Raw genomic sequence first — 26,905 nt, 5'->3', positions numbered from 1 at the left:
TTTGATTAAATCACTTCCATATTTTTCTTTCAGAGCTAGAAAGACCTTGACTTCTCTGTATTCCTTTGCTAGGGCTGCGGTAACAGACCACGCCCACAACACACCTGCACAGCCCCGCCCTCACCTGCACAGCCCCGCCCTCACCTGCACAGCCCCGCCCTCTCACAGCACAGCTGCACGGCCCCTGACCACGCCCACATCACTCCTGCACAGCCCCGCCCCTCCATGCCAGGCGTCACCCCTCGCCCGAGCACACCCCGCAACCCTGCTCCCCGCCATCATTGGTCCACATCCCGGCCCAAGATGCGCCCCCGACTTCGCCACTACGCCCCGCCCCCTCGCATCGCCCCGCCCTTCCGGCATTCCCCCCGCCCCCCGCCCTCGAGGCCCGCCCCGGCGCAGCGGGGCCCCGCCCATTTCCTCTCCAGCCTATCGGAGGCTTCGTCGCCATGGCGCTGGCCAATGGAAGTCGCGGCCGACGCGCCCCGCCCCGCGCCGTAAGTGAGGTTAAATGCTGCGCCAGCCCAGCCGCGCGCCGGTCGCACACCATGTGGCGCTGCGGCGGTCTGAGGACGCTGGGCCCGCTGCGGAGGCTGAGCCGCGGGTGAGGCGGGCGCGGCGCGGCGGGCGTTCGGCGGGAGACGGGCGGCGCCGGGGTCCTTGCCGGGCGCCCCCGAGTGCCGCCCCTGTCCGGGCGGGCGAAGCGGGAAGTTCCTGGGAAGGGGCGTCTGCCCTCTGACCCGGGTTTGTTCCGGTTTCTTTCTGTCGCCAGACTGAGCCCTTGACGGACCCGAGGGCTCCGCACGCCGCGCCCTGAGGCCGCTGCGCTCAGTAAAGCCGTAGCCTGCGGGAGTTGGACTTTTTTTGATGACTCAATTTATGGGGAAAAGATGAGGGAAAATGGCCAGTTGTCATGCTCGTGCCCCTAAACCTTACTTGACGTACGTAGTGCGGTTCAGGACTGTAATCGCAGGCGAGGAAAGACGGGGTGTCAGTCAGTGTTGGGGCGCCTTGTGGAGCGTTTGAATTTGGCAGCAGAAACGTTAATTGTATATGTAGTAGGTTACCAGAAAGTATATTGGGGGGAGCTCAGTATGGCCTCTCAGGGTTTTCGTAACAATGTATTCTTGATGATAAATAACTTCTTAAAATTCGCTATCATAATTCTAGGATTTGCTTAATCAGTAAGGAAGTATTGGCCCATTATAGCGAATCTCCATAATGTTACCAGTGCCTGAGTTGGTGTTTTTTTTTTCCTGTATTCATCTTTAAAAGAAATACGAGGGCTCTCTGAAAGTATCCAGCCACGTAATATGAAAAACAGAGACGTTTATTATGTTAACAGTAGCTGGATACTTTGTGGACAGCCCTGGTGTTTCTGTGAGATACAGTGTTAATGTAGAAAACCCCATAAAACATGTAATACAGTTCGTAGATGATAATTATTAAAAAATAAGTATCATCACCATTACCAGGCTTAAGATTGCCTGTAACTGACTGTAACTCTATCCGCCTCTTTAACCACACACCTGACTTAAATTATCGCTCACCTGAGAGAAATTATTTCCTTGCTTTTTCTTTATATTTTTGCCACCTGTATACACTCTTACAATACCTGTTTAGAATGATACTGTATCTATGCTTTGTATTGTTTTTGTTTGTTCAACATTATGTGACCCACATCTTTGTCACATAAGGTTGTGGTCCTTTCATTTTGTTGCTAACTTCATGTTATTGAATGAATAGTGCACGTTTATGCATTCTCTGTTGCTGGACCTCTGGGTTGGTCGAGTTTGGGACTGTTAGGATTAGTGCCGACATCCTTGTCCATGTGTGCTGGTGCACAAGGCCTGGAGGATCTGTGCATGAAGGGGAACGAATTTCTAATCTTCAACTTCGTCAATTAGTGACGAATGCTCTTCCAAAGTTGTTTGAGTTGGTATTCCTGGTAGCAGTGTATACGAGTTCCTAGTAATATTAAGCTTTTTATTTATTTTTTTATATTTTTATTCATTTGAGACAGAGTCTTGCTCTGTTGCCCAGGCTAGAGTGCTGTGGTGTCAGCCTCGCTCACAGCAACCTCAGACTCCTGGGCTCAAGCAATCCTCCTGCCTCAGCCTCCCAAGTAGCTGGGACTACAGGCATGCGCCACCATGCTCGGCTAATTTTTTCTATATGTTTTTAGTTGTCCAGCTAATTTCTTTTTTCTTTCTTTTTTTTTTTTTTTGGTAGAGACGGGGGTCTCACTCTTGCTCAGGCAGGTCTCGAACTCCTGAGCTCAAACGATCTGCCCACCTCCGCCTCCCAAAGTGCTGGGATTACAGGCATGAGCCACCCAGCTCCCGCCCTAAGCTTTTTAATTTTTACCAATTTGGTAGATATGTAGTGGGATTTTGTTGTAGTTTGAGTTTCTTGCTATACTGTGAAAGTCTGTGAGGATTCTGTGATGGAAATGCGGTGTTGAGAGCTGTTTTTTATACAAGGGAAATTTGTATCATTATTTGTGAACATGTACAGATAAGAGGTTTTCAACATTTAGTTAATGATATTATGAAGCTTTCACTGAGTTGAGATGAGATTGTTAAAATGGGAAGAATTTTACTAGAAGTCACTTTTCTGGAATGTGCAAGATTTTGGAAGATGCAAGATTCAGTTTTTCTTTAGTTATTATAATCTTATATGTTTCATTATGTTGCTAAGTTATGTTAGCCAAGCAGTTTTCCTATGGGTCATCTAACTTCGATGACTTTCCTTCAATACAGCAGTGCACACCACAAAGTACAGAGGTGGAACAGTAGCCCGGCTTGTGAGAGGGCTCTGCAGTACAGAGTGGGGGAGAAGATCCACGGCTTCACCGTAAACCAGGTACGGGTCCGCTCGGCACACTCTTTCCTAATCCACGTATGCGCAGATGTGGCTTCTGCTGGCACATGAGGTCCTTTGGGGCTGAGACTGTGGTTTTCAGCCTGTGTCGTGGCACAGGCTGGCACAGCTCCTGTATCATGGTAGCTGCTCAGCTGAGCAGAGCTTGCAGATGAAACGATGCCCAGTCCCTTCTCTGACCCCCTGAGGCCTGACATCTTAGTAACACTCCTACCAGGGGCTTTGTCATCAAACACACTTGTGTTTCTGCAGCCAAACCAGACGGTTCCTCTGAGTGCGGGGCATGAAGACTCGGTGCCCTACCTCTGTTCAGTCAGGTTTTGCCATCAAATAGTTTGCTCTAAACTTACACACAATCTTTGTTTTCTGAGCTATTTGGGTTTCAGAATTAGAGAAGAGATCATGGACCTGTATTTACTTAGGTTTATGTTAAAATGGATTCATTTGTTTCTTGTTTTATTGCATCAACCTTTCATATTGCACTTTAATAGAATAACCAAAAACTATGTACTTCAGGTATTTGGCCGTTGGCTTTGTGCTGTGCGTGATGCTGTAACACACAGACACACAGCTTACGATCCGGAAGGACTCGCGCAGCTGTAGCGCGAGTCCCCGAGTGATGAGCGTCACAGAAATGCCCAGGGGGTGGTGGGGAGGAGCTTGTGGAGGCCGTGGCATTGAGAGGGAAGGCAGTCTGTCCTTCAGCAGCCCGGACGGTGCCACGGGGGCTTTCAGGCAAGGTCCAGGCACGGTGAGTCATGAAGGCAGAGTCGGGGCCTTTGTAAAGTCCCCCGAAGGCCATGCCAATTAGTCTGGGTTTATAATACAAGTTACTCTTAATAGGGCCTTTTTCAGAGTGGTGGATTCTTTTCCTTTATTTTTAAAATTGTATAGAAACTTATTTTGTGATAAGCCATGATTCTTGTTTGAGAACTGGTTACTATGAAAGCTGTTATTCGACAGACATCTATCTCGCTGTATCTACTGATTTGACATACCTTGATCATCTCTTACAAAGCACAGTCACCTTGGAAACATAAATACTGTAACAGCTGTGAACTGTGCAGGCATCAGCAGACCACTTTGTGCATGTCACTGATGTGACAAGGCCACTAGATGGGGCTCACAAGGCCCGAGGCCTCAGCACTGTGGGAACTAGTTGTGTAAGCTTACCTGGGTGACTTTCATGGCACCTGCAAGAAGGGGTGACGAATGGTGTGGCCATCACGGTGACAGGGTGTGTAACTGAGGGGAAGAGGACCAGCTGACCTGGGCGGCAGACAGGACAATTTCCGGAACACCAAGGACTGTGAACCCTTACCTGGAGGCTCACCTAGGGGAAGAGACAGCCCCCTACCCTGGGAGGGAGGATTCATTCATTTTTATTGGGACACTTTTACCCTCCTGGCCCTCGCACTGTTGTAGAGGCCCTGGCTCTGATCTTCCCCCTGGGAACATGTGGCTGATGACAGCCCCAGCGACCACCGATTGCTCATCCTAAGCGAGAGGGAGCCAGGTTATTCCCAGGAGCGTCCTTCCCCTGCCCCAGGCCAGCCCGCTCCAGCACGTGCTTTCCTGCAGGGCTGTTCTGAGCAGCACGGGAGACGTGTGTTGAGGGCCGGAGGCACGCAGCGGACGTTCCGGATGAGCCGTGCTGTGCAGGTGCCGCGAGGTGGCATGCAGAAGGCGCAGGCACCAGGGAGAATCCGCTCCTGGGCAGTCTGTGCCCTTATTCCAGCACCCGAGCCTCAGTTGTCATCTGTTGGGGGGTGAGAACACCTTTCTCACAGGGTTAGGTGTGACGTGTTTAGGAAAAGCTGGCAAACAGTAAGTGCTTGGAAAAATGTGTACATTCTCATCCCTTCTTAGGTCGTGATTTCCTCGTCTGTGGGATAAGGGATTTGGACGAGATGGTTCTGTCCCTTCAGCTCCAAACTGCTGGCTTCCTGGTGGCTCTAAGGCTGAAAGGCCAATTCTCTCAGTGTATTTAGGATAGTGATTTTGAGTGCTGTTCTAAGTTTAGCTGCTCACCCTGTTCTTAACTCAGGTGACGTCTGTTCCGGAACTGTTCCTGACCGCAGTGAAGCTGAGCCATGACGACACGGGAGCGAGGTACCTGCACCTGGCCAGAGAAGACACGAACAACCTGTTCAGGTGTGGGTGCGCTGCAAGGGTTTGTGTCGGAGCATCTACCGTCCACGAGGCAGTTTAAAATCATACCTCATTAATGTTACGTTTTTATTGACAGAGCATCCTTAAAACGTCAGGGAAAGACTCCACGAGTTTGTATCTTCATCTAAATATGATACATTGTCATTTTACAGTCTGAATCAGTGATTTCATGCATTTCAGTTAGAGAACATTTTGTTGAAAGATTGTGAAAACGATTATTTCTAATTGTCCGAGGTCGTCTGTGTGGAGGCACCGTGTTGGCCAGTGCTAGGGTTAACCTTCCCCTTCTGTCTGTCCGTGTTTCTCCCCATAGTGTGCAGTTCCGCACGACCCCCATGGACAGCACGGGCGTCCCGCACATTCTGGAGCACACGGTGCTCTGTGGCTCCCAGAAGTATCCGTGCAGAGACCCTTTCTTCAAAATGTTGAACAGGTCGCTGTCCACCTTTATGAACGCCTTCACAGGTGAGACATCCTGGGCCGCAGTCACCGTTGGGTTTTCGAGACACACCCGCTGGAGTTCAGTTAGTTTCTGAGAAAACAGTGGGTATTTGGCAATGAATAAATGTGCTAGAGTAACTTTTACCAATCTCTAGTCTAGCTGAAAGGTGTTAGAAGTTTGATCCTTTAGGAAAACCACATCATAGTCAGATTACAAAAAGTGAAGTTTTAGGAAAAAAGGTATTTGAGGTTTTTTCTAGAAAGGGTCAAAACAATTTTGGGAACATCGCAGTAGCGCTGGGCCTCACGAGTGTGGACGTTGGTGGGTCTGGGGGGATGCGTGGCTGGTGGTGTGAGCCCAGCCCGCTGCGAGGGAGGGAAAGGGAAGAGCAGGTCAGACCAGCGCTCTGGGGAACGAGCTGGTCTTTCCCGGCCTGTGAAAGCCTCGGGAGGCCCTGGGGCCATACAGGTGTTCACTGAAAAATCAGCACAGGTGCCTCCTAGGTGCTGACCCTGAGTTGGGTCTGGGACAGTCGGGACTCGGGTGACGGGCTGGGAGAAAGTGAGGTGGGACCCAGAGCGTGGATCGCTGCGTCTCTGTGGCCAGCTGGCACTCAAACTCTTACGGGAAATGAGGCTTGAAAGTAAGTTAATTTCTCTAGGAATCTGTTGTATTTTAAAATTTCTCTTTTCCTTTGTACCCAGCCAGTGACTACACTCTGTATCCGTTTTCCACACAAAATCCCAGGGATTTTCAGAACCTGCTCTCGGTGTACTTGGATGCGGCCTTCTTCCCGTGCTTGCGGGAACTGGATTTCTGGTGCGTAGTGGTTAACTCCTGATTCAGACTTGGTGCTGGAACTGCTGTCACCCGATAATGATTGTCATCCTTTAGGCAGGAAGGATGGCGACTCGAACATGAGAATCCGGATGACCCCCAGAGCCCCCTGATCTTCAAAGGAGTTGTCTTTAATGAGATGAAGGGAGCGTTTGTAAGTTTCCTTCCTTTTTCGTATTGTGCTAAACTTACCTGTGCAAAATATTGAAATATAGCTGCATCCGGAAGATAGTTGACATTCTGTTATTTCGTTACATATTCCCATCTTGGGTAGTAACTTCTTGAGTTAGCTGGGGTCAGCTTGTGAGTGGAAGCCACGGGGACAGCGGGGCCAGGCTGCCGTTGGTCCCCGGACCTCTGACCAGCAGTTCTCAGTGCCGGGGACAGCCGGGTGTGGGGGTGTGATCCGCAGCATGTCTGCGAGATGACAAGGACTTGCGTCCTCCTGAGACGTCGTCGTCTTCGCTCGCTCTGGCCCACGTGTGCCGGGGGCTTTCCCGAGGCCACGGGGCGGGACGCGTGAGGCACAGCACGCTGGACACGGAAGCAGGCGGGGACCAGCCTCCCCTGCGGAGCTGGACGCTAAAGGGGTTTGCGGAAAATGCAAAACAGTCCCAGTCTTCTCAGTAGTTCTTTTGTGTTTTGTTATGAAAAGTGTTTTTCAAAAAACATTTATGGTAATATGTAATGATAGGTTGAGTTAACAAATGCAATCTGTTTTAAAAATGTCTCAGCTTTACTTTAGAATGTAGAAAAATTATATAAATATACACACACAGATACGTATATACGTACAGATACCTACAGAATCAAAAACCCCACACAGTCAGAAGCCGTTTGGGGAATGCATCCATCAATTTTTGGGAGTACCGAGGGGTCTTGAGACCATTTCTCTTTCTTTGAGGACTGCTGTCCTGGGCCAGTGTCCTCATGTCCCCTCGTGACTTTGAAGGCCTCCTGGTCTGTCCAGCGTCTCTGCTGTACGTGGGGTGACCCATACACACAGTGCTGCTCCCTCGTTCCCCCCGTTTCTTATCCTTTCATACTTAATTTGGGTGTCATTCCTTCTAAGACACTCCTGAAACTAAGTGAGGTGACAGCTTCTCCCCAAGTCCCTCGCGCCTGGTGGACAGCAGGAGGCCTCGTGCTCCGTCCTGCTTCTCCAGGCCCTCGCCCTGGCCTCTGCATAGCTGCTGCTCACCCAGTGCACGTGGAAAAGGACGTTTTCCTGCTCGCCCGAGAGAGCCAGGCCTTGGGTCCCGTGCACGGGTTATGAGTACATTGAAGGCCACCTTAAACCGCAGCACCTGCACGGATGGCGTTGTTGGCCGTGACGACAGTTTAATTTGCAAGGTGTTGCATGCTCCAGAATGAGACTAATTTGATATATTGTAACTGTGTGTGTATTATTTTACATGTATATATTTTATTTATTTACTTACTGTCTTTTAATTTCAAGACAGACAACGAGAGGATATTCTCACAGCACCTTCAGAACAGACTGCTCCCTGACCACACGTACTCGGTGGTCTCGGGCGGCGACCCGCTGTGCATCCCGGAGCTCACCTGGGAGCAGCTCAGGCAGTTTCACGCCACTCACTATCACCCGAGCAATGCTAGGTAATACTTTAAGTTCAGTGGTGGATTTTTATGAGCTGATTTGTTTGCATTTTTACACTAAGTGACATGGCTTTTTTCACATTTAGCAAAGGAACGTTTGCTTAAGAAATATGTGAGTCCAGATAAGATCTGTTGCCTGAGTTTGCCTGTCTGATTGACTGGGACGTTCACATAGACAGCTCGGTGGATTCGGTGCAGGGGCTGCAGGCAGAGTCCTGGCCCCTCCTCCTCACCTCCAGGTCCCAGCTCTGTCACAAGCAGATGGGACCGAGTGGGCGGCACCCACCTCGTAGGACGGACCGGCTCAGGACGAGCGAGGCGCTAAGCCCTGTCTTGGCGCACAGATGTACCCTGTGAACAGTGCGTGCGGTTTTCCAACCTTACATACTTAATGATGAATTTCTTGTTTTTTATATCTCTACTAATAAAACACTATAATAATTATATTTACAAACAAATGCAATATCAAGTCATATTTACATGATTATTTTGGGTAAAAAAATTTTAACTATGAAAACTTTCAAGCATGCAGAAAAGTAGAGAGACTAGAATAACAAACCCCCTGACGCTTACACATAATCTTTTTCTTTGCTCAGGATTTTTGAAGTAAATTGCAGATGTCGTCATAATCATTTACCCTAAGTACTTGAACTTGTTACCCTAAAACACGAAATATTTTCTTACATAAGATAATACCATATTCACTTTCAACAGAATAAAACATACTTTTTTAAAACCACTTATTTCTTAGTCCATATTCAAATTTTCCAGTTGTCCCCAAAATGTTTGGTCCAGATGAGGCCCACGTGTCGTGTCCTGTCAGCCCCTGGGCACCCGCTCTGGTGTGTGATCAAATGGACTGTTTGTTTATTTTATGCTCACATTGTCTCAGCTGTGGCCCATGGGGGTTCCTTTCTGCCAGTTTTTGGTCTTCAGGAACTTCTCTGGTTTCTGCACCCCGAAACATCCCCGACACCCGCACACGCAGGCTCTTCCTGCTGCAGAGGTGTCGCAGGTGGCAACTTCCGTGACTAAGCAGAGAGAGGCATTGAGAGACCAGTATCTGGACGTTAGGGGCGCTAATCGCTACTGGACTGTCTGAACCCAGAGCATAAAATGTGTGTCTGAACCCTCGAGTGTAGAATTTCTAAAAGATCTTTAAGATACTAGTTCCCCAAATCTTAACCGTACAACACAGTAAGAGAAAGATCAACCCTGTCATTGTAACTTTTCCTCTGGTTGAATAAGTATGTTAGCTTAAAATGCGTGTAACCTAAAATTTGTAGCCTAAAATTGAATTTTATGAAAAACTTTGTCATTTGAATTATCGTAGTACTGTAGCTAGAGTCATAAAGAGTTTTAACAAATAACTCGTTTGGTGTTTGTAACGCCATTACGGTGGATTTAAAATAAAAGATCCATTTTTGCTGGATTTGCATTTAATTAATTCCTTCTGCACAGTTTGTGTTTTGTTTGACCACCCATCCTGTTAAAAGGGCAAAAGCTCTTATTTGGTGTTTTTAGTGAAACTAAGTGAAAACAAAATGCATTCCTGTGCACAGTTCCCTTCAACACGGAAAGTGGCTCGTATCAGCTGCACGTGACACTGCCTTGTCTGGGGTTCAGTCCCAGCGCCCAGGGCCTGCCCGAGACCACAGGCAGTACTGAGTCCTGCGTGTGCCGTGTCTCCTATACATGCGTACCTCCCGTAGGGTGTAATTTATAAACTGGGCACAGTAAGGATTAGCAGCGATAATAAAAAAAGAACAGTTATAACACTATACTGTAATAAAAGTAATGTGAATGTAGTCTCTCTCTCTCTCTTTCTCTCAAAACTAATATTTTTGGACCTCAGTGACCAGGGGGAACCAAAACTTTGGAAAGTGAAACCTCAGATAAGGGGGAGATTCCTGTGTACTGTGTTCCCTCCATTTCATGCAAACAGCCACCACTGTTGATTTCTAATCTTTCAAACTGAAATACACTGATATATTCCCTCTATCTTAGGTTCTTCACTTACGGTAATTTTCCGTTAGAGCAGCATCTGAAACAAATTCATGAAGAAGCGCTGAGCAGGTTTCAGAAAATTGAACCACGCACCGAGGTGCCCGCTCAGAAGCCGTGGGATGAGCCCGTGAGTGCCCTGTCGTGTTTTTGTCATTCGTGTTAGTGTGCTCGGGTGTGTGCTGGTGACAGGGTTTTGAAATGCTGCCGTGGGCTGTGCAGAGTATGGAAGAGCTTTTCAGCCTAAAGATTGGTTATTTGTTTCAAAGGGAAGTTAACTTGATGAAAAGCGTGTCTCGGACCATTTTGTAAATGCAGATGACCTGTGGTAGTTCAGAACCACCCAGACTCTGTGCCTGCTGAAGGCATCGTGTCCTTTGCAGAGGGAGTTCCAGATAACGTGTGGCCCGGATTCGTTTGCTACGGATCCCTGCAAACAGACGACGGTCAGCGTTAGCTTCCTCTTGCCAGAGTAAGTGTGTGGTTAAAGCTCGTGTGAGCCGAAACCCAGTGGGAAGGTACCCAGATTAGAAGGGTAGGAGGAGAATTCTGCAATCGAGCGTAAATTAATGTACAGTTTTAGGATTCAGGAGTCAAGCAGGTTTTGAGAATAGAGAACAAAATGCCAGGGTTTTTAATGACGTTTGAAAAGGCTTTGGGGGAAAATCGCGTTCAGTAGCCATCTGGAAAAGAAGTGATTTACTTCCCTGTTGCATTTTAAAGCTTCCTTCCTACAGAGACGAGAATGACTGCTCTAGAACAGAAATTGTAACTGTTTTGAGGTCATGGGTCCCTTTGAGTATGAGAATAATACTGTGTATGAACACCTGCCTCGGAAAAACGCACCACGTGCAAAACTGTGGTTCTAGGGATGCATGAGTCCAGGTCAGAACGTGCCCTGGAGGACGTTCAGGAAGGGAAGGCGGCCGCTCTGCGCCCAGCAGCGTGGTCCGCGGCCTGGTGGCATCGCCCGTCTCCTCCCGGTTTCTTGTCCCCTTTATGGGGTTGATGCTGTCGCTGCCACTGAGGTGGTACCTGTGAAAGCACGTGGCGTGCTATCATGTGACAAGCATTGGATATGCAGTTAAACTTATTTTGGAACCCCAAAAAACCCCAGTATTTAAAAAAAAAAATTCTGTTTTGCCCATATGATTATTAAATGTTGAAATGCAAGACTTTTTAGCAGAACTCAGCTTGTTTGGAAATAAAAGTGTTAATTTAATAGTGATTTTAAATGACTTTAAAAACATGTATAAGGGCCAACCGTTTTCCCTCTCGCTCCTGCCCTCTCCCCGTCCGTTCCGATGAAGCATCACGGACACGTTTGAGGCCTTCACATTGAGTCTCCTGTCTTCACTCTTGATTGCTGGGCCCAACTCCCCCTTCTACAAAGCCCTGATCGAGTCCGGGCTTGGCACAGACTTTTCTCCTGATGTTGGGTGAGTTCTGTCACTAGACCAGATCAGTGGTTCTCAGTTGGGGACGATTTTGCTGCCCGCGTCCCGACACTCGGCCACGATGTCTGGGGCGTTTGGGGTGTTGTCGCTGCAGGGTAGAGGCCCAGGTGCTGCTGAAGGTCCCACAGTGCACAGGACGGCCCCGTCCCCAGCAGGGAGCTCTGGACACTGTCACGACTCCAGCGCCAGTTGTCTGGGGTCCCTGAAAGGACATTTGGCCACAAAAACCAATACCCAAAAAGAAAGACAGCTTTTCCAAGTTCTTAGAATGTCATGCTGTTGCTTGTTTTAAAAGTTAGGTTATCGGCCGGGCGCGGTGGCTCACGCCTGTAATCCTAGCACTCTGGGAGGCCGAGGCGGGTGGATCGCTCAAGGTCAGGAGTTCAAGACCAGCCTGAGCAAGAGCGAGACCCCGTCTCTACTAAAAATAGAAAGAAATTATATGGACAACTAAAATATATATACAAAAAAATTAGCCGGGCATGGTGGCGCATGCCTGTAGTCCCAGCTACTCGGGAGGCTGAGGCAGTAGGATCGCTTAAGCCCAGGAGTTTGAGGTTGCTGTGAGCTAGGCTAACGCCACGGCACTCACTCTAGCCTGGGCAACAGAGTGAGACTCTGTCTCAAAAAAAAAAAAAAAAAAAAAGTTAGGTTATTAAGTATTCTTGGAAATCGTAAGATTTTGTAAAACTTGGCAGTTCTCTGTTTTTAGATTTATTTTGCTACGACTGAAGTGTTTAAATTGTATTGATTCTTAGAAATATTAAGGGGACACGGTGCACACGTGACCAGTTATGTCTGAGAACACTGCTTCCTGGGCTGTGAGTGGAGGGTCTGGAGTTTAGGGTTGTCCGTCCTGATCTTTAAACCCAGCGCCTTATGAGGGGTGATGACGTCACGGGTTCCAGCGCGTCATCTGTTTCTGTATTCCAGATACAACGGCTACACCAGAGAGGCCTACTTCAGCGTGGGCCTGCAGGGCATTGCGGAGCAAGACATCGGGACAGTCAGGAGCCTCATAGACAGCACCGTGGACGAAGTCGTTGAGTAAGTCCCGCCTGCCCTGCTCCTCGGGCACGCTTGTCGCAGGGCACGGAGCCTGCAGCTAAAATGCATCTTAGTTCATATTTAGTTGGCTAATTATCTTTGCTGCCTTCTTTTTCTAAAACGTTTCTTTCTTTTCAGTGTCTTAGTTCTTAATTGTGTTTTGCAGGAAAGGATTTGAAGATGACAGAATTGAAGCTGTACTTCATAAGCTGGAAATACAAATGAAGCACCAGTCCCCCAGCTTTGGACTCGCCCTGACTTCAGTATGTGATTCCTCAGCCGCTGGGGCTCTGCTTTGGTTTTGGCTTTTTCACCTGTAGTTAGTGATTCTTGACAGCACTGAAAATATAGGTGGATGTTGATGGTGCTTTTCACGTGAACCTTGAAAGTTACATTGTTTTGGATCCCATGCAGATTTACTTTTTGGTTAGTTTTATAATACACTTTTTGGTTTTTTACTATTAATAGCTTAATTGGCTTTTTGATACCTTATTCTTTTATGTGATACAGATTTACACAGGATACTGTAAGTGGGGTAAGGATTTGTGATAACTGGAAATTTGTTGGTAAAAATATTTTCTAAAAATAATGAAAACCTGTGCTTTTTATGTTGTTAGAACAAAATAGGGCTTTCCTGAGTTTGGGTTTTTTCCTCCAACCAATGATTGACTTAATTTTTGTTATGAACAATCATCTGTGGTGTGTTTATAGAAGCTAGGCTCTTAATAAAATACGGGGTGATTCCTGGGGCCATAGACTGTGTGTGGTGCGGCAGTGTGAACGCAAAACCTCTCGTCCCAGTACATAGCCTCCTGCTGGAACCATGACGGAGACCCCGTGGAGCTCCTGCAGTTGGGAGATCTCCTGGTTAAATTCAGGCAGCGCCTGAAGGACAACCCCAAATTTTTGCAAGAAAAAGTAAAACAGTATTTTAAGGTAAGAAACTTGGAGAATTTCTGCAATTTTGGAGTTGAATTTTATAATGATGAAAAAAATGTTAGAAGTATACTCTATGTACATAAGTCAATTTCTGTTAATAGATGGGGGACATAATTTCTTATTTTCTAATTAAAAATTTAAACGCTTACGTTGACTGAAATTCTGTTTTTTAGATTCTAATGCAAGTTGGTAGTTGGTTTTTGTGTGATATGTGTGCATTTTTATTATATATGTGTGAACAAAACATCTTCATATACTTTGCTACTAATATTTTGTTAATGAAAGAATAGTGTAAGCTGTGAGAGTAGTTGCCCACACATAAGGGGTGCTCTGGTTATTTTATGATTGAATTTTTTCAGTGTCTCTCGTTGGTTTTTCTAGATTTTTAGGCATTTGTGTGTGGTTATATGTTCCTTCCTCGATACTCATTAATATGGTAGAACTTTTTAAATAGGCGTTACTGTGGTAGGTGAGATTGTCGTCTGCTTTGGACATTTGACCTACATTTTCTCTAAGTTGTAAGTTATTTTACATAAAATTTCTGTTGTATTCCAATTCTCTCACGTCTTTGTAGTATTACAAGTGAGCATTTTGTATGTGCATGTTTTTGATTATTGAAATAAGAGAAGCACATTAAATCACTTATTTATTTCTATATGAAATCAATCTCTGTTTAGTCCTAATAATTTACGAAGTATTGAATAGAAAATTTAGTTCCAGCCCTTCAGAAATTAATAGTATAATGAACACTAGATAAAAGTTAAGTTAGAAATCTCTGTTCTCTTCAACTTAGACTAAAATCAAAGATTTATAGTATTTAAAAGTACAAACCTTCTTACAACCCTAGGTTGACTGTCGATACATTTATGGTTGAGACGTAGTGATCATTAATGATAATTCTAATAACAGCATATAAAATCATATACTTAATGACATAGCAGGTGTGGTTGTAAGGATTTTATTTGGCTTATATGTTAATACTTTCATCTGCAAAACAATTCTTGAGGTGAGTTCTGTTCCCAGCATTGTTTTTAAAGTGGGTAAATGGAACAACAGGACCGAGACACACCAGCAGAGGCTGGGTCAGCACGTTCAGTTTTAGGAAAACCTTGTTTTAACTTGGCGGTTTTTCCTGCTGTGGCTGCAGAATAACCAGCATAAGCTGACTTTGTCGATGAAACCGGACGACAAGTATCACGAGAAACAAGCACAGATGGAGGCAGAAAAGCTGCGGCAAATGGTCGGTTCTCTCTCCCCAGAAGACAAGCAGCTGATCTACAAAAAAGGTCAGGTGTTTAATTTTGTGCTTAGTAACTTCTAACCACCATTTTTAGACGTGCCAGTGCCCGTGTCCATCGGGTGAGGCCCGTGGGACTCGTACGTTGCTAATGGAAAAGCAAAATGGAGCAGCCACTTAGGAAATCGGTGTTGTGATTTCTTTACGGTGTGAAACATGTACATAACACGCTCACATACACCCTCACCGCCCAAACCAGGTGGGGCTGGACCACGTGAGGCCTCATCAGGCTCCTCAGGACGTGGCGAGGACTCCAGGTGGAGAATGATTCCGTCTGACCATGCTGTGCTTGAGGTTTCGTGTCCTAGTGAACCTGGGACCCTGAGTTCTTGTGTAGACACACAGCTGTTGACAAGCTTCAGTCTTTAATCCGTATACGCAAGATAATCCTGTGCACAAGCAGCAGAAGTATGTGCGTCAGTTACCACGTATTGCGGCCCGTCCTGGGAGGTGCACTTTGTTTTAAGGAAATGGCGTATTCTGCAACCCACACCAGCGGGTTCCTGGGTGGGGCTCGTGTGACAAAGTGTGTTTCTGCTGTGCAGATTCCCTGCAGGGTCCCTTACGGTAGGACGGTGCTAGTGCAGGTGGTGGCGGTTTCAGGTCAGTAAGGCTCAAAGCGTGGACGTCAGTGTGAGGAATCGCTGTGAAGTAAAGGCCAGCCACCTGACGAACATCAGTGAAAAGGAGAATGGGAACTTGTTTAATTTATGGAAAACTTTAATCCTCAAGTTTTTGACTTCTCTGTGACACATTGAGTACTTCAGGGTAGAGCCCCTGTCATCGGGGACCTTGTGACTTGGTGAAAGAAAAAACGCTGGGTGTTCTTTATTTTGACTGTGAATGTCTTCAAAGAGAGCAGAGCGGGCAGAGTGGGGTGTGCTGGAGCAGGGGCCTGGGCTGCGGGGGCAGGTCGGTGGGGCAGGTTGGTAAGGGGAGCCTCAGGACCCGGGAAGGGGAGCCGGGCTGGTAGGTTGAGCTGGTGCCGCAGGGAGCAGAGGTGTTTGTGGGGTGACCCCACGCCCAGGCCAGTGGGGTCACAGCGCAGGGCAGGCCCCCTACTCTGACGGCCGGCAGTGCCTGTGGGGAGGGTGGTGCCACCTGAGAGGCTCTCGGTGCCCAGACTCCTCCGTCTAGGTGGGTCTTGCGCACTCAGGGAGAAGAGTGGATATGGAGGATCAGGGAAGTTTCTAGTCTTCCTTTTAAGGTCGGCTCACAGACACCAGCAATACGCTTCGAGGTGATTGTGAGTTAAAATAGTGACTCAGCACCGTGTCCCCTGGGAATCGAGTGTGACGCCGTGCCTTTGTGTGCTTGCCCAAGGGTTTTAAACTGTGAAGTCTTTTCCCACCTGCGCCCTTCAGGTCTGTCCTTAGAATCCTGCCGGGCCGTGTGGTTCTCTCCCTGCAGGCTGTGATCGGTGCCTGGTCCCCTGCGAGGGGCTGTCCCCTCTCATTGGTTGAACAGAAATGTGGCTTTTAGCGTTGCTGCAAGTTGTGAGGTTTATGTGACTACGTAAGAGTGTAGCTAAAATATGTGAAAATGCAAAATAAGGGTCAAAGTCATTAAATTTCAGCCCAGCAAGAAATGGTTTGAAAACTCTTAAAAACAAGTTTCATCTGTCTAGCATGAAATTTCGAGGGGGGAGGGGAGGCTGCACAGCCTCGGGGCGCCCAGCGAAACCGCTTTGCTGGGGTGACTGAAGTCGAGCGTTAGGAACGGGCCACCTGTGTGCGTCTGTGAGCGCGTCCAGACCCCGCCACCGGGCATGCAGACGCCGCAGAAACCGCGGTGCTGAGGGGCCGTGCGTGGTACGGGATGGCCAGCCGTGAACGCGGGTGACGGCACACAGAGAAGGTGGTGAAACCCTTCGGTTGTGGCCCTGACTGTCCCTGTCCTGGCTGTCTAGGTCTGGAGCTGCGCGCTGAGCAGAGCAAGCCCCAGGACGCCTCCTGCCTGCCGGCCTTGAAAGTTTCGGATATCGAGCCCACCACGCCCGTCACGGAGCTGCACGTCGTCCTGGCAGGTCACTGTCCTCTTCCCGGGCACTCGGTTCCTCAGTGGCATTAGATACCAGTGTCCCCAGGAGAAGCGGAGTCACGTTTTAGTTGCTTCGTGTAGAGCACCTGAGCGTCCCCATTCGTTCACACTCCTGCTCCCCTCGGGCCTCGGACGTTGCCTGATGCTCAGGGACGGTGGCCCGCGTCTGTGTCCCTGTCCCACGTGGATTGACAGGTCCTCGTCAGTTGCAGCGGTGGGATCAGACGAGGGTTTGGGCTGCGAGTGGCTGTGTGAGCGCAGCCTTGAGGACATCGGCACCCTGGGGAGCCCTGTGTCCCCTCTCTTCACCCCCAGGCAGCCTGGCGGACGGGAAGCGCCTGCGGGTGTGGCGGTTCCCTGGGGTGGGAAGGGCGAGGCGCCCCTGCCCCGTTAGGGAACTGGAGGAACAGGCCTTCCTCTTCCTTTCTCATTCTTCAGACAGCGAGCGTTACTTTAGGCATGAAGACTGTTTCAGTTTTTTATCACAATGAAGGTACAATAGGGAAATTTATGTAATCTATGGTAAGTGAATAGTATTTTTTTGCTAATACAAGTTTTAAACCTCCATCCTCGAAAAGCACTAGCATTATTTCTTAGATATTAAAGCGGCTAACATTGTACCGATAACGGTAGGAGCCATCAACTCGCTCTTGCTTTTCCAGCCGGAGACACCCCCGTGCAGTGCTGCGCGCAGCCCACCAACGGCGTGGTCTACTTCCGGGCCTTCTCCAGCCTGAACTCGCTTCCCGAGGAGCTGAGGCCCTACGTGCCGCTCTTCTGCAGCGTCCTCACCAAGTACGGCAGACACGCGCCTGTATAGCTCACGCATCTCTGTGTGTTTACTGATATACATTCTGTCTATGTCTGTATCATTTTAAGGCACTAATGGTAATTACCTTTTAGTGAATCATTTTTTCAAACTTACAGTGCATGAGTAAAAGTGTACAATATATTGGTTTAGAATTTTTAATGAAGATTATGTTTTCCTACTATATTACACTAAAATACTTCTGGACCTAGAGTATAGGTAATACAGATAATCTATCTCAGTGACACTAACCTGGTAAGACTTTGGAGAAGATGGCTGACGATCAGAAAGGAGTTACCTGGGAAGTTAGGCCGGGCTGTCTTGAGCACCCGCCCTGCCCCCTCTGAGCCAGCTGAGCTGTGTGGTCACCACCGAGCCCCGCGCACAGGTGTCTGCGGGTAGATTTGGGGATACACACAGGTGCACACACAGCCTCGTGTCCCTGTCCCTCTGCCCTGTGTCTGTGCTGAGGGTGACAGGACAAGCCGTGGACAGGGCTGTGGGCTCCCCTTCCTGTTCCAGGAGCACAGTGGGCACGAGACCACACAGGAGCTGGGGGCCCTGCCCACCCCCCGAGCCCGCCGGCCTCCCTCGTGGGGACGGGGCGTCTGCTCCCTGCAGAAGGCCGTGCCGGTGCTGAGCGGGACTGGTGCTCCTCTTGGAAACGAGAAAGGCTTAGTGTTCAGATTCTCCCCCAAGACCACCAGATTTTTGAGCAGACGAAGTTCGTGTCGGAGTGTTGTGCGAGAGAGGGGTGAGAAACACTCACAGGACACCTGACACTCGGGACCGGACACCTGTGTTTTAGAATCGTATTTTTAGCGCAGACCCTGGCTGCCCAGGTGCAGGTGGCCTGGACGCTGTCAGTGGGTCCCCGAGTGAGAGAGCCTGGTCCCAGCTGGGGAGGAGGCGAGTGAACACCCTGGAGGGCTAATGCCAGTGTCGCCGCGCTTTGTAACTGCAGACTGTGAAAAGACAGATTTTAAAGCTGTGGTGATTTAATTTAAACAAGTTGTAATTCAAGATGCGTGATGTTTACCATGATGTGGCAGAGATCGCCCTGGTAACTGAGGGGACCTCTCTGCCATGTCAGGATGGGCTGCGGTGCCCTTGGCTACAGAGAGCAGGCTCAGCAGCTGGAGCTGAAGACGGGGGGCATGACCGTGTCCCCCCACGTGCTCCCCGACGACTCCCACCTGGACACGTACGAGCAGGTAGCCTTTTTTCTAGAGCACACCTGTGCTGAAAAGTTTGTTTCTCCAGTGTCTTTTTTTAAAATTATGCTGCAATTAATTTCTTTCATGTTTTTTTTTTTTTTTTCCTTCCATGATTTAGGGTGTGCTCTTTTCATCTCTCTGCCTGGATCGAAACCTGCCCGACATGATGCATCTGTGGACTGAAATATTTAACAAGTAACTTTATTTGCAAGTGACGTTAATTCCTGGGGGGGTTATGGAGATTTTAGGCTGAAGTGTTCTAAAGTAGATTGTACTTGTGTTGTTGATTCCCTAGCCTGGTCTTACTAGTGAAATTTCTGAGGTGGTTGAAATGGTCGGAAAACTTATAGTTAATAAATTTTCCGTGATAAGTGAGTAGAAGGGGATATGCTGGGGGTGCAGGAGCCCGTTCTGTTCGCTCTCTGCAGCCCGCGCTTTGAGGAAGAGGAGCACTTCAGGGTGCTGGTCAAGATGGCTGCTCAGGAGCTCGCAAACGGGGTCCCAGACTCCGGGCACCTCTACGCATCCATCAGAGCGGGCAGGACCCTGACGCCGGCGGGGGACTTGCAGGAGACCTTCGGTGGCATGGACCAGGTGGGACGTGGTGGGGGACCTGTGCTGTTCCCGCTTAGCCGGATCTTGCAGAGTCGCTGATGTTCTCTGGGAATAAGTTATTTATATCTCAAAAATGCTAACTTTCTAATCGACCACATTTCACGGGGAAATCTTATACTTTCCTCTTTGTACCCCCCAGCCCCAACCCCTGGTCCCCCAAGCTGAGGCTGTGAGGGTGTTTGGTCTCCAGTGGGGAGGTCCATGGTGGTCCCTGTCCCTGGGTTCTCTGGTCCAGGTGAGGCTGATGAAGGGGGTTGCGGAAATGGCAGACGTCACGCCCGTCCTGAGAAAGCTCCCGCGGATCAAGGAGCACCTGCTACACTGTGACAACATGAGGTGGGTTCACGGTGCCTGTGTGAACAAAGATCTCACGGCTCATTCCATTTCATTAAGTGTAGTCTGAGATGTTTTCACCTGAAGTTGCCGTCACATACACTTGTCTCCAAGACGAAAGAGTGCTTGGTAGAGGCGTAGGTCATAGAACTGATTCTGGACTTCAGATGTTCTTACAAGCTAAGAAATCATTTTCTATGGGAAAAAATAATATTTTAAGTTCCATAAAAGCAGTCTGAGGTGGGGAAGAAAGCAAGCTAATTTTATCTTGGAATTGCAAATAGACATACTTAGGGCAAATATTTAAAGTTATTTTGCTTCCAAAAGCAAATGATCCATGGAGGAGGCGTCAGTGGGGGCCTGATTTTGAGAGTGTGATAACTTCTGGGCACTTGATAAGATAATTTTCTGTGTTAGCAACCAGTTCACATTTTCAGAGTGTTGACTTCTCTTCCAAACAGTAATTCTGAAAGTTTCTGGTCTGTGATACCGTGAGTGTGAGGCCTTGTTGGCAGGTCCCAATGTTCTCCTCGCTCCCGTCACCCCCCAGGAGTGAGGGTTAGGGCGGCGCCCTCTGTGCGCCCCGGGGCTGCTGTTGGCCGGGCGCCCTGGCGTGTGGGCACCGCGAAGTCTCGAAAGCTTGGAGAGGACGACGACGGCTGTGTCCTGTCCACATTTGGCTCCTGGTGTTTCTTTTTAACGTTTTTGTGTTACTTCATACAAAAACCATGCAGTATTTAATTTTTTGTGTTATTTATAAAACAGGTTTTGTAGCAGTAATAATTTCCCACGTGCGTAATTCTGAAACAGGTGCTCCGTGAACGCCACCCCGCAGCAGATGGCGCGGGCGCAGCGGGAGGTGGAGAACTTCCTCCGCGGCCTGGGGTGCGGCCAGAAGGGCCGGGAGCCCGCGCGCCCCCACGTGGTCGAGGTGAGGCTGAGGCGCGGCGGGCGGTGCCAGGGCCGGGCCTCGTTTTGCACCTGCATTAACCCGTCCGAGGTCCCGGGGATCCCGTGAGCAGCAGGTGTCCATACCCCGCCGTACAGTGGAACGGTGAGGTTCGGGAGGATGAGTAGCCGGCCCAGTGGGGAAGTGGATTCAAATCCCGCGGTTTGGCCTTGGTCCTGTGTTCACTGACTCTTGCTCGCGCCTCGTGGTGAGCAGACTCCCGGCAGGGACACGGTGCCGTGAGAATGGACACAAACGTGGTCTGAGCCCGCCTGTCTCTGCCGCTTGTGAGGCTTTGGAGGACACAGGGTTGTCAAATCCTTCTCGCCGTGACTCTCAGTTCATGGATTTTTGTCTAGATTAATTATGTCCATGATCACCACTGATCTAGTGAACTTGATTGATGAACAAAGTGAGTGTTAATCTAATTCGCAGTGTCACCAGGGAAGCCGTACCCCTCAGGGGAGAAGGTGGCAATTTGTGGGTTTGCGGAGGGTTGTTTCTGACACACACATGTCCCTTGTCCCTTCGCGGCTCGGTCTCCCTGCCGGCCTGGGGGTGGTGCCCACACATGGGGGCCGCCTGCTCTCCAGACCCTCTGACTGGGGCCGGGTGTTGCACATGGCTTCTTGTCCGGAAGCAGTTTTATAACTAGAAATTGCAGAAGAAGGAAAAAAACCTTAAAATAAAATTTTCTTTGTGATGTACAAAGACTTCTTTCCCATAACTATCTGAAAATGTATTCAAATTTCTTTTTTAAAGCATTTAACAAATGAAAATACCTGTTATTAGAACATGTAAACACATCTGCCCTAACGCTTTTTACTAGTTCTGTGGATTATATAAAATGTGTGTCTTTTTACCTATTTCATGTGAGTTTTGGATTTTTGTCATTTTTCTTGGAAACGTTTTGTTTTCAGAAACCTGCACACAACGGCTCTGATGGAAACGCACACGTCTGTGGCTCCCAGATCGTCAGAAAGCTGATCACGGTAAGTCGTGTGACCCCCTGGCAGCCGTGTCTGGCTGTGCGTGTTCCTCGGAGCCATTCCTGGGGCTGGCGTGTCCTCAGAGCTGTGAGCTCGTTGTGTCTCTTGGTCTCGGCCACCCTGAGCCTCTCAGACAGCCGAGTGAGCGCCCTGTTCGTGGGTGAGTCTTGCTCGTGCTCTGGAGACGTTTGCTGCTCCAGGTGGTCTCTGCGGTTCAGCTTCATGTGAACGTAGCTTTGATCCGTCTTTCGCCTCAGCTCTGTGTGGAGCAGTTTGCTTTGGTTCATCGTAGCTCGTGGCAAGTTAACATGCTCCCAGAGAATCGGCTACGATATGGAATGACATGGAATGAAATGTTTTCAGTGGAATAATAAATTTTAAAGTGAGCATGTCCAGATTGGAATATGTCGTGTGAATTTTAAAGTGAGCAAAGCCCCGCAGGCCGTCCTGGCGGTGCAGCCCCCTGACCGCACCCCTGTCTCCAGGACCCCACCTTCACGCCCTGCCAGATGAAGACTCACTTCCTGCTGCCCTTCCCCGTGAACTATGTGGGCGAGTGCATCAGGACCGTCCCCTACACGGATCCGGATCATGCCAGGTGGGCTCTCCCAGCTCTGCGCCTCCGTGGCAAGGTTTGTCGAGCGTGTTAGACAGTGACGAGGCGTGTTCATCACTGACTTGAGGGCTGGACTCCGTGTCACTGCGGGGTCTGCTGTCCCCACACCGTCCCCAGCCCGCAAGAACTCACAGAGCGTCAGAGTTGGGATCCTGAGTGGTCTTTACACAACCAAGTCTTTAGGAAGCAAATGCCCGGCTTTCTAGCTACTTGTTTCTGTAGGTGGCTCATATCCCTCAGTCCTATAACAGCGCAGAAAAACAGCTGTGGCCCTAAACACAGACTCCCTGCAAATGCCCAGTCCACTCACCTCATCTGCAGGTGAAAATGGCATAAATTAGGGCTGGGATGTTCTGACAGATGGGGCAGGCTGAGCCCGTGCACTTGCGTTCGGATCCTCAGCAGCTCCCCAGAACCGCGGCCAAGGCGCAGAAGCCATAGGGAGGGAGCTGCTGGGCGTGGAGAGCCCAGGGGCCTGCAGGGGGGGGGCCTGCAGGGGGCGGGGAGGAGGCCGGGCTGTGGCAGGGCCCTGGGGGGGCAGGATTGAGATAGGCGGGGCTCTCAGAGCGGGGTGGGGCTGGGATCCGGAGCCTGTCCCAGAGCCCCTCGGAGGGGTGGGCGCCCGTCTCCCTGCTGAGTCCCTGCCCGAGTCGGGGGCTTGCAGGGGGAGGCCCTGGCTTGAGTGGCAGCAGCCACACTGAGGGGGGGCAGGGCACTCCTAGAACAGCTGGGAACTGGGGGAGTTTGCAGCCGGGCCGTGGGTGCCCCCTGACCTGTGGCTGCCACGAACCTCTGTCCGTTCCTGGGGACCCTGGCCGGGCCAGGAGGAAAGACCACAGACACGCACCCTTGGGGGTCCACCACTTGGGGGTGTGGCGTTTCCCAGGAATTCCCCTCCTGTGTCCACTGGCTCAGGCGGCCATGCCCGTGAGGGACTAAACCAAGGAGGAAGAGGTGTGGACCCGGCCCAGCAGAGCGGGGGATGGCGGGGGAAGGAGCGGCCAGTCCTGGGAGACGAGGACGGGGGCCCCAGCGTGGATGGACGGGGGAGGTGGGGAGCGCCCCGGGAGGGCGGGAAGAGCTAAGCTTTCTAGAACCATCCTTTCTCGAGAATCAGCCATCACCGTTCCCAGTGGGCGTCAGCAGAACAGGCTTTGTTGGAGCCCGTGTTTTCCTGAGGGCACCTATGGAAACCCGTCCAAGAGGTGGACTTGAGGTTTTTGGCCCATATTCTGATGTGAGACATTTACATGAATGATTGTTTGTGCATTTGCCCTTGCAGTGAAAATCAATAACTTTTTACTTCATCAGACATAAGACGTGTACTGCACGTGCTGTGACAGGCTGAGCGGAGCAGAGCGCCCTGTCTGGAGGCGGAGTCTGCTCTCCAGCCTGGACTGAAAACTGTTCTCACGTGTTGGTGGTTTTTGTTCGTTAAAAAAACACAAAACCCCTCGGTGGGACCATGATGTACAGGGTGTCACTTTACAACTCGATCTGCCGCGTGTTTGCTCCGTCAGTCACTCTCTGGACGCCTCTTCCGATCACTGTGTTGAGTAGGATGCCTTCCTGTCACGTGATGCTTCCGTGTTGTTTGTAACCTGCATCGTTTCACCACTAATTTCAGTCTTACGATCCTCTCGCGGCTGATGACGGCCAAGTTCCTGCACACGGAGATTCGGGAGAAGGGCGGCGCCTACGGCGGGGGCGCCAAGCTCAGCCGCAGCGGGGTTTTCACGCTCTACTCCTACAGGTGAGCCGCCCTCCTCTCGGGACCAGGGCCGCTGTGGTCTCCACTGGGAGGAACTGGAGACAAAGAAAAGCTGTTTCCTCCGTCCGGTTTTTCTCAGTGCTCAGGGCTCCTCCCCCCGCACGGTGCTGTGCCGAGAGGTCGGGGACGGCCGCGTGCACGGGCGGCGTTCGCCTCGGTGAGCCCTGGTTCGAGAACCAGCGTCTGCGGGGGGACGCGGGAGCCCCCTCCCCTGCAGAGCTGCCCTCTCCGCTTTCAGTTGCCCACAGTCAGCCTCTGTCTGCAAACACTGAATGGAAAATTCCAGACAGAGACAATTCGTAAGTTTAAAATCCCACACCGCTCCGAGTGGTGGGATCTGTTGCCGTCCTGTTCCATCCCGCCCAGGACAGGAATCCTCTGTGAGGGTCTCCACGCTGCCCACGCTGCCCTCGTGGTCGCTAAGCAGCCGTCTTGGTTATGAGACGGGCTGTCGGGCACAGGGCTTGCTCGAGTCGCCCTTGTCTTACTGACAGTCCCCAAGGGCCAGAGGAATGATGGCACGTTGCTACAGTCGTCTCCGTAATTACTCTACGTAATTACCGTTGTTGATCTCACTGTGCCTAACTTATGAATCAGGCTTTACCTTAGGTATGTCGCGTAGGAGAGACAGTCTGTGTGGCCTTCAGTACGGTCTGAGGTTTCAGGCATCTCCTGGGGGGGGTCTCTCCCTGGGTGGGGGGGGCTGCACAACCCGAGAGCTTTCTGTGCCCCCTGCAATGGCAGAGGCCTAATGTGATGCTGTTTCCATAGACACGAGACTGTTACTCTTGCACATACAGTAATTCTAACTTTCTGTGGCCCTGCTGCCCCAGACGACAGGTGTTCTGGTGCCTTGAGGATAAGCGGCTTGTTTGCTGTGGAGGGTGCGGCCTCCCTCTCTCCCACGGCTCCAGCCCGCAGTCTCCGGGGTGCGACGGATCTCGGATCTCGACAGAGAGTGGCTGGTTTTGCCAGGGGCCACTTGCACTGTCAAATGTTAAAACAGCCGTTAACAAACAGAAAATGTTGAAGAACCGTTACGTCAACACATGATTGTCGTTACTTTTTCCTTCAGTAAAATGCTTGAACATGTCACTCTGGTTTCCCCTCCTCAGGGATCCGAACTCCGTGGAAACGCTCCGGGCCTTCGGGAAGGCTGTGGACTGGGCTCAATCCGGGAAGTTCACGCAGCAGGACATCGACGAGGCCAAGCTGTCCGTCTTCGCCAGCGTGGACGCTCCTGTCGCACCCTCGGACAAAGGTACTGAGTAAGCAACGAGAACCGCGATGCGGCTCCCACCAGGCAGCGTTCCACACGCGCGTGTCCTGAGTCACTCAAGCCTGTGGGCCACAGGGTGGCGCCGTCGTCCCAGCTTCTTCCATCTCCCTGTCCTTTGTGACATGATTTTCATACTGGACACCCTAAACCTCCACCTTGAAAACTTCTCCTCCTTCAGGCAAGAACGTCTTAATGTGTGTGACTTCAAAAGGGTCAGATCATGTCATTTCACAGCTTGAGTGACTGAGGCCCAGGGAGGCTGGATGCCCGGCCACAGCGGCGAGATTCACTCATGGGGTCTCAGCACGACGTCTGGACACGTCACTCTGCTCTCGTGTCCCCAGCCCCGCTGGTTCTTGCCGACTCTGATCCAGACGCCCAGGCGGGGGCTGTGGGGGGGGGCCGCTGTCCCAGGCCCTTGGGCTGAAACGTGCACAGAAGTGACCGTGGGGCGTCCCCAGGGGGCAGCCGCTCCACCTGCGCTCTTGTCTTCCAGGCCTGGACCACTTCCTGTACGGCCTCTCGGACGAGATGAAGCAGGCGCACAGGGAGCGGCTCTTCGCCGTCAGCCACGACAGCCTGGTCGCCGTGAGCCACGCGTGAGTTGGGGCCCGTGCGGGGGACTCTGGGTCGCCCTTGCAGAAGGGAGTCCCGACCTCCCCCGTCTCCCCCACAGGCACCTCGGCAGCGCGAGGAGCACGCGTGGGTGGGCCATCCTGGGACCGGAGAACGCAGAGATAGCCAAGGACCCATCCTGGGTCACGCGCTAGCGCCCGGCGGTCCTGACCGCGCCCGGGAGCTCAGCCCAGCCTGCAGCGCGCGGTTCCTGAACGTTAAGTCTCTGGGCTACGTGTAATTTGAAAGGTCAGCAATGTCGCTGCTTTTTCCAAAAATCTTAACGTCATTCTTAAAATTTTGCCAAAGGTTTTATTAACTGGCAAGTCAGACGAAACCTCTTCTGTCTTAGAGGGGAAATAGAGTGACCATGGAGAAGTTGAAACAATCATGTGTTAGATGTGCAAAGATGCACAGATTAGAATTTTAAAACTTTCCAGTGATATAAATGCTTATTTTATCATAAAATATTTATTTTAAAAATTTAAAAATAAAGGGCAACTGTGGCCCGTGCTTTAGTCATTATAAGTGACATTTTGCTGACGTGTGTGTCGGAGCCTTCACCACACAACGGAGGCTTAGAACAGCCAGGCAGCCGGGAGCTCCAGCGTCCGTCTGCACCGCCCGGGGGCTGTGCCCGCCCCAGCGCCCTGTGGAAAAGCCTCCCTGGCAGGGGTGCAGAGCCGGGCGGCCCGGGAGGGTTGGGAAGGGTGAGCGCTGGCTCTGTCAGCCCGTGCCTTGCTGTGTTGTCCTCGGGTTCCCAAGCAGCACTCACCTAACACCCACCTTCCCTCCACGTGGCTTTCCCCTTCCTGAGGCCAGAGGCTGGGTCTGCGGTGGGGCTGGCACCTGGGTCACGCCCGCGTGTGTCTGCACGTGTGTGGGCTCCAGCAGCCCCAGCACCATCCAAGGTGCCCAGGTCCCACCCGGGACAGTGAGGGGCCGGGAGGAAAACTCTGGTATCAGATTCTTTTA

The 26,905-nt window shown here is 50.6% G+C and overlaps 1 protein-coding gene across 5 annotated transcripts; it reads left to right on the top strand.

Annotated features, from left to right (window-relative positions):
• Positions 1–548: 548 nt before the first annotated feature.
• On the top strand, positions 549–26,372 carry PITRM1 (pitrilysin metallopeptidase 1). 5 transcript variants are annotated; one of them, XM_069458642.1, is made up of 27 exons: positions 549–604; positions 2,763–2,865; positions 4,931–5,037; positions 5,369–5,520; positions 6,202–6,316; positions 6,392–6,488; positions 7,794–7,954; positions 9,962–10,088; positions 10,342–10,430; positions 11,269–11,397; positions 12,349–12,462; positions 12,629–12,725; positions 13,264–13,398; positions 14,549–14,687; positions 16,608–16,724; positions 17,401–17,533; positions 18,640–18,760; positions 18,882–18,958; positions 19,192–19,357; positions 19,614–19,714; positions 20,522–20,642; positions 21,581–21,652; positions 22,135–22,247; positions 23,893–24,018; positions 25,152–25,297; positions 25,812–25,914; positions 25,992–26,372. In XM_069458642.1, the coding sequence occupies exons 1-27, from the start codon at positions 549–551 to the stop codon at positions 26,083–26,085; spliced, it is 3,111 nt and encodes a 1,036-aa protein (XP_069314743.1). In that variant the 3' UTR covers positions 26,086–26,372. The 5 variants fall into 5 exon arrangements, with proteins under 5 accessions (XP_069314743.1, XP_069314745.1, XP_069314746.1 ...); XM_069458644.1 differs by having other exon boundaries at positions 18,640–18,763; XM_069458643.1 differs by lacking the exon at positions 549–604 and adding an exon at positions 901–941.
• Positions 26,373–26,905: the final 533 nt, after the last annotated feature.

This window comes from Eulemur rufifrons, chromosome 25 (genome assembly GCF_041146395.1).
Source record: "Eulemur rufifrons isolate Redbay chromosome 25, OSU_ERuf_1, whole genome shotgun sequence".
Taxonomy (NCBI): Eukaryota; Metazoa; Chordata; class Mammalia; order Primates; family Lemuridae; genus Eulemur; species Eulemur rufifrons.
The sequence above is the reverse complement of the archived record's forward strand: the minus strand, read 5'-3'. Positions and strand labels throughout refer to the sequence as shown.

Excerpts from the sequence above, each read along its gene's own strand:
- PITRM1 (XM_069458644.1), top strand. The coding sequence starts at position 549 with ATGTGGCGCTGCGGCGGTCTGAGGACGCTGGGCCCGCTGCGGAGGCTG. Across the intron at positions 17,534-18,639 it reads TTCTGCAGCGTCCTCACCAA|GATGGGCTGCGGTGCCCTTG; the intron begins GTACGGCAGACA and ends CTGCCATGTCAG. Across the intron at positions 21,653-22,134 it reads TCGTCAGAAAGCTGATCACG|GACCCCACCTTCACGCCCTG; the intron begins GTAAGTCGTGTG and ends CCCTGTCTCCAG.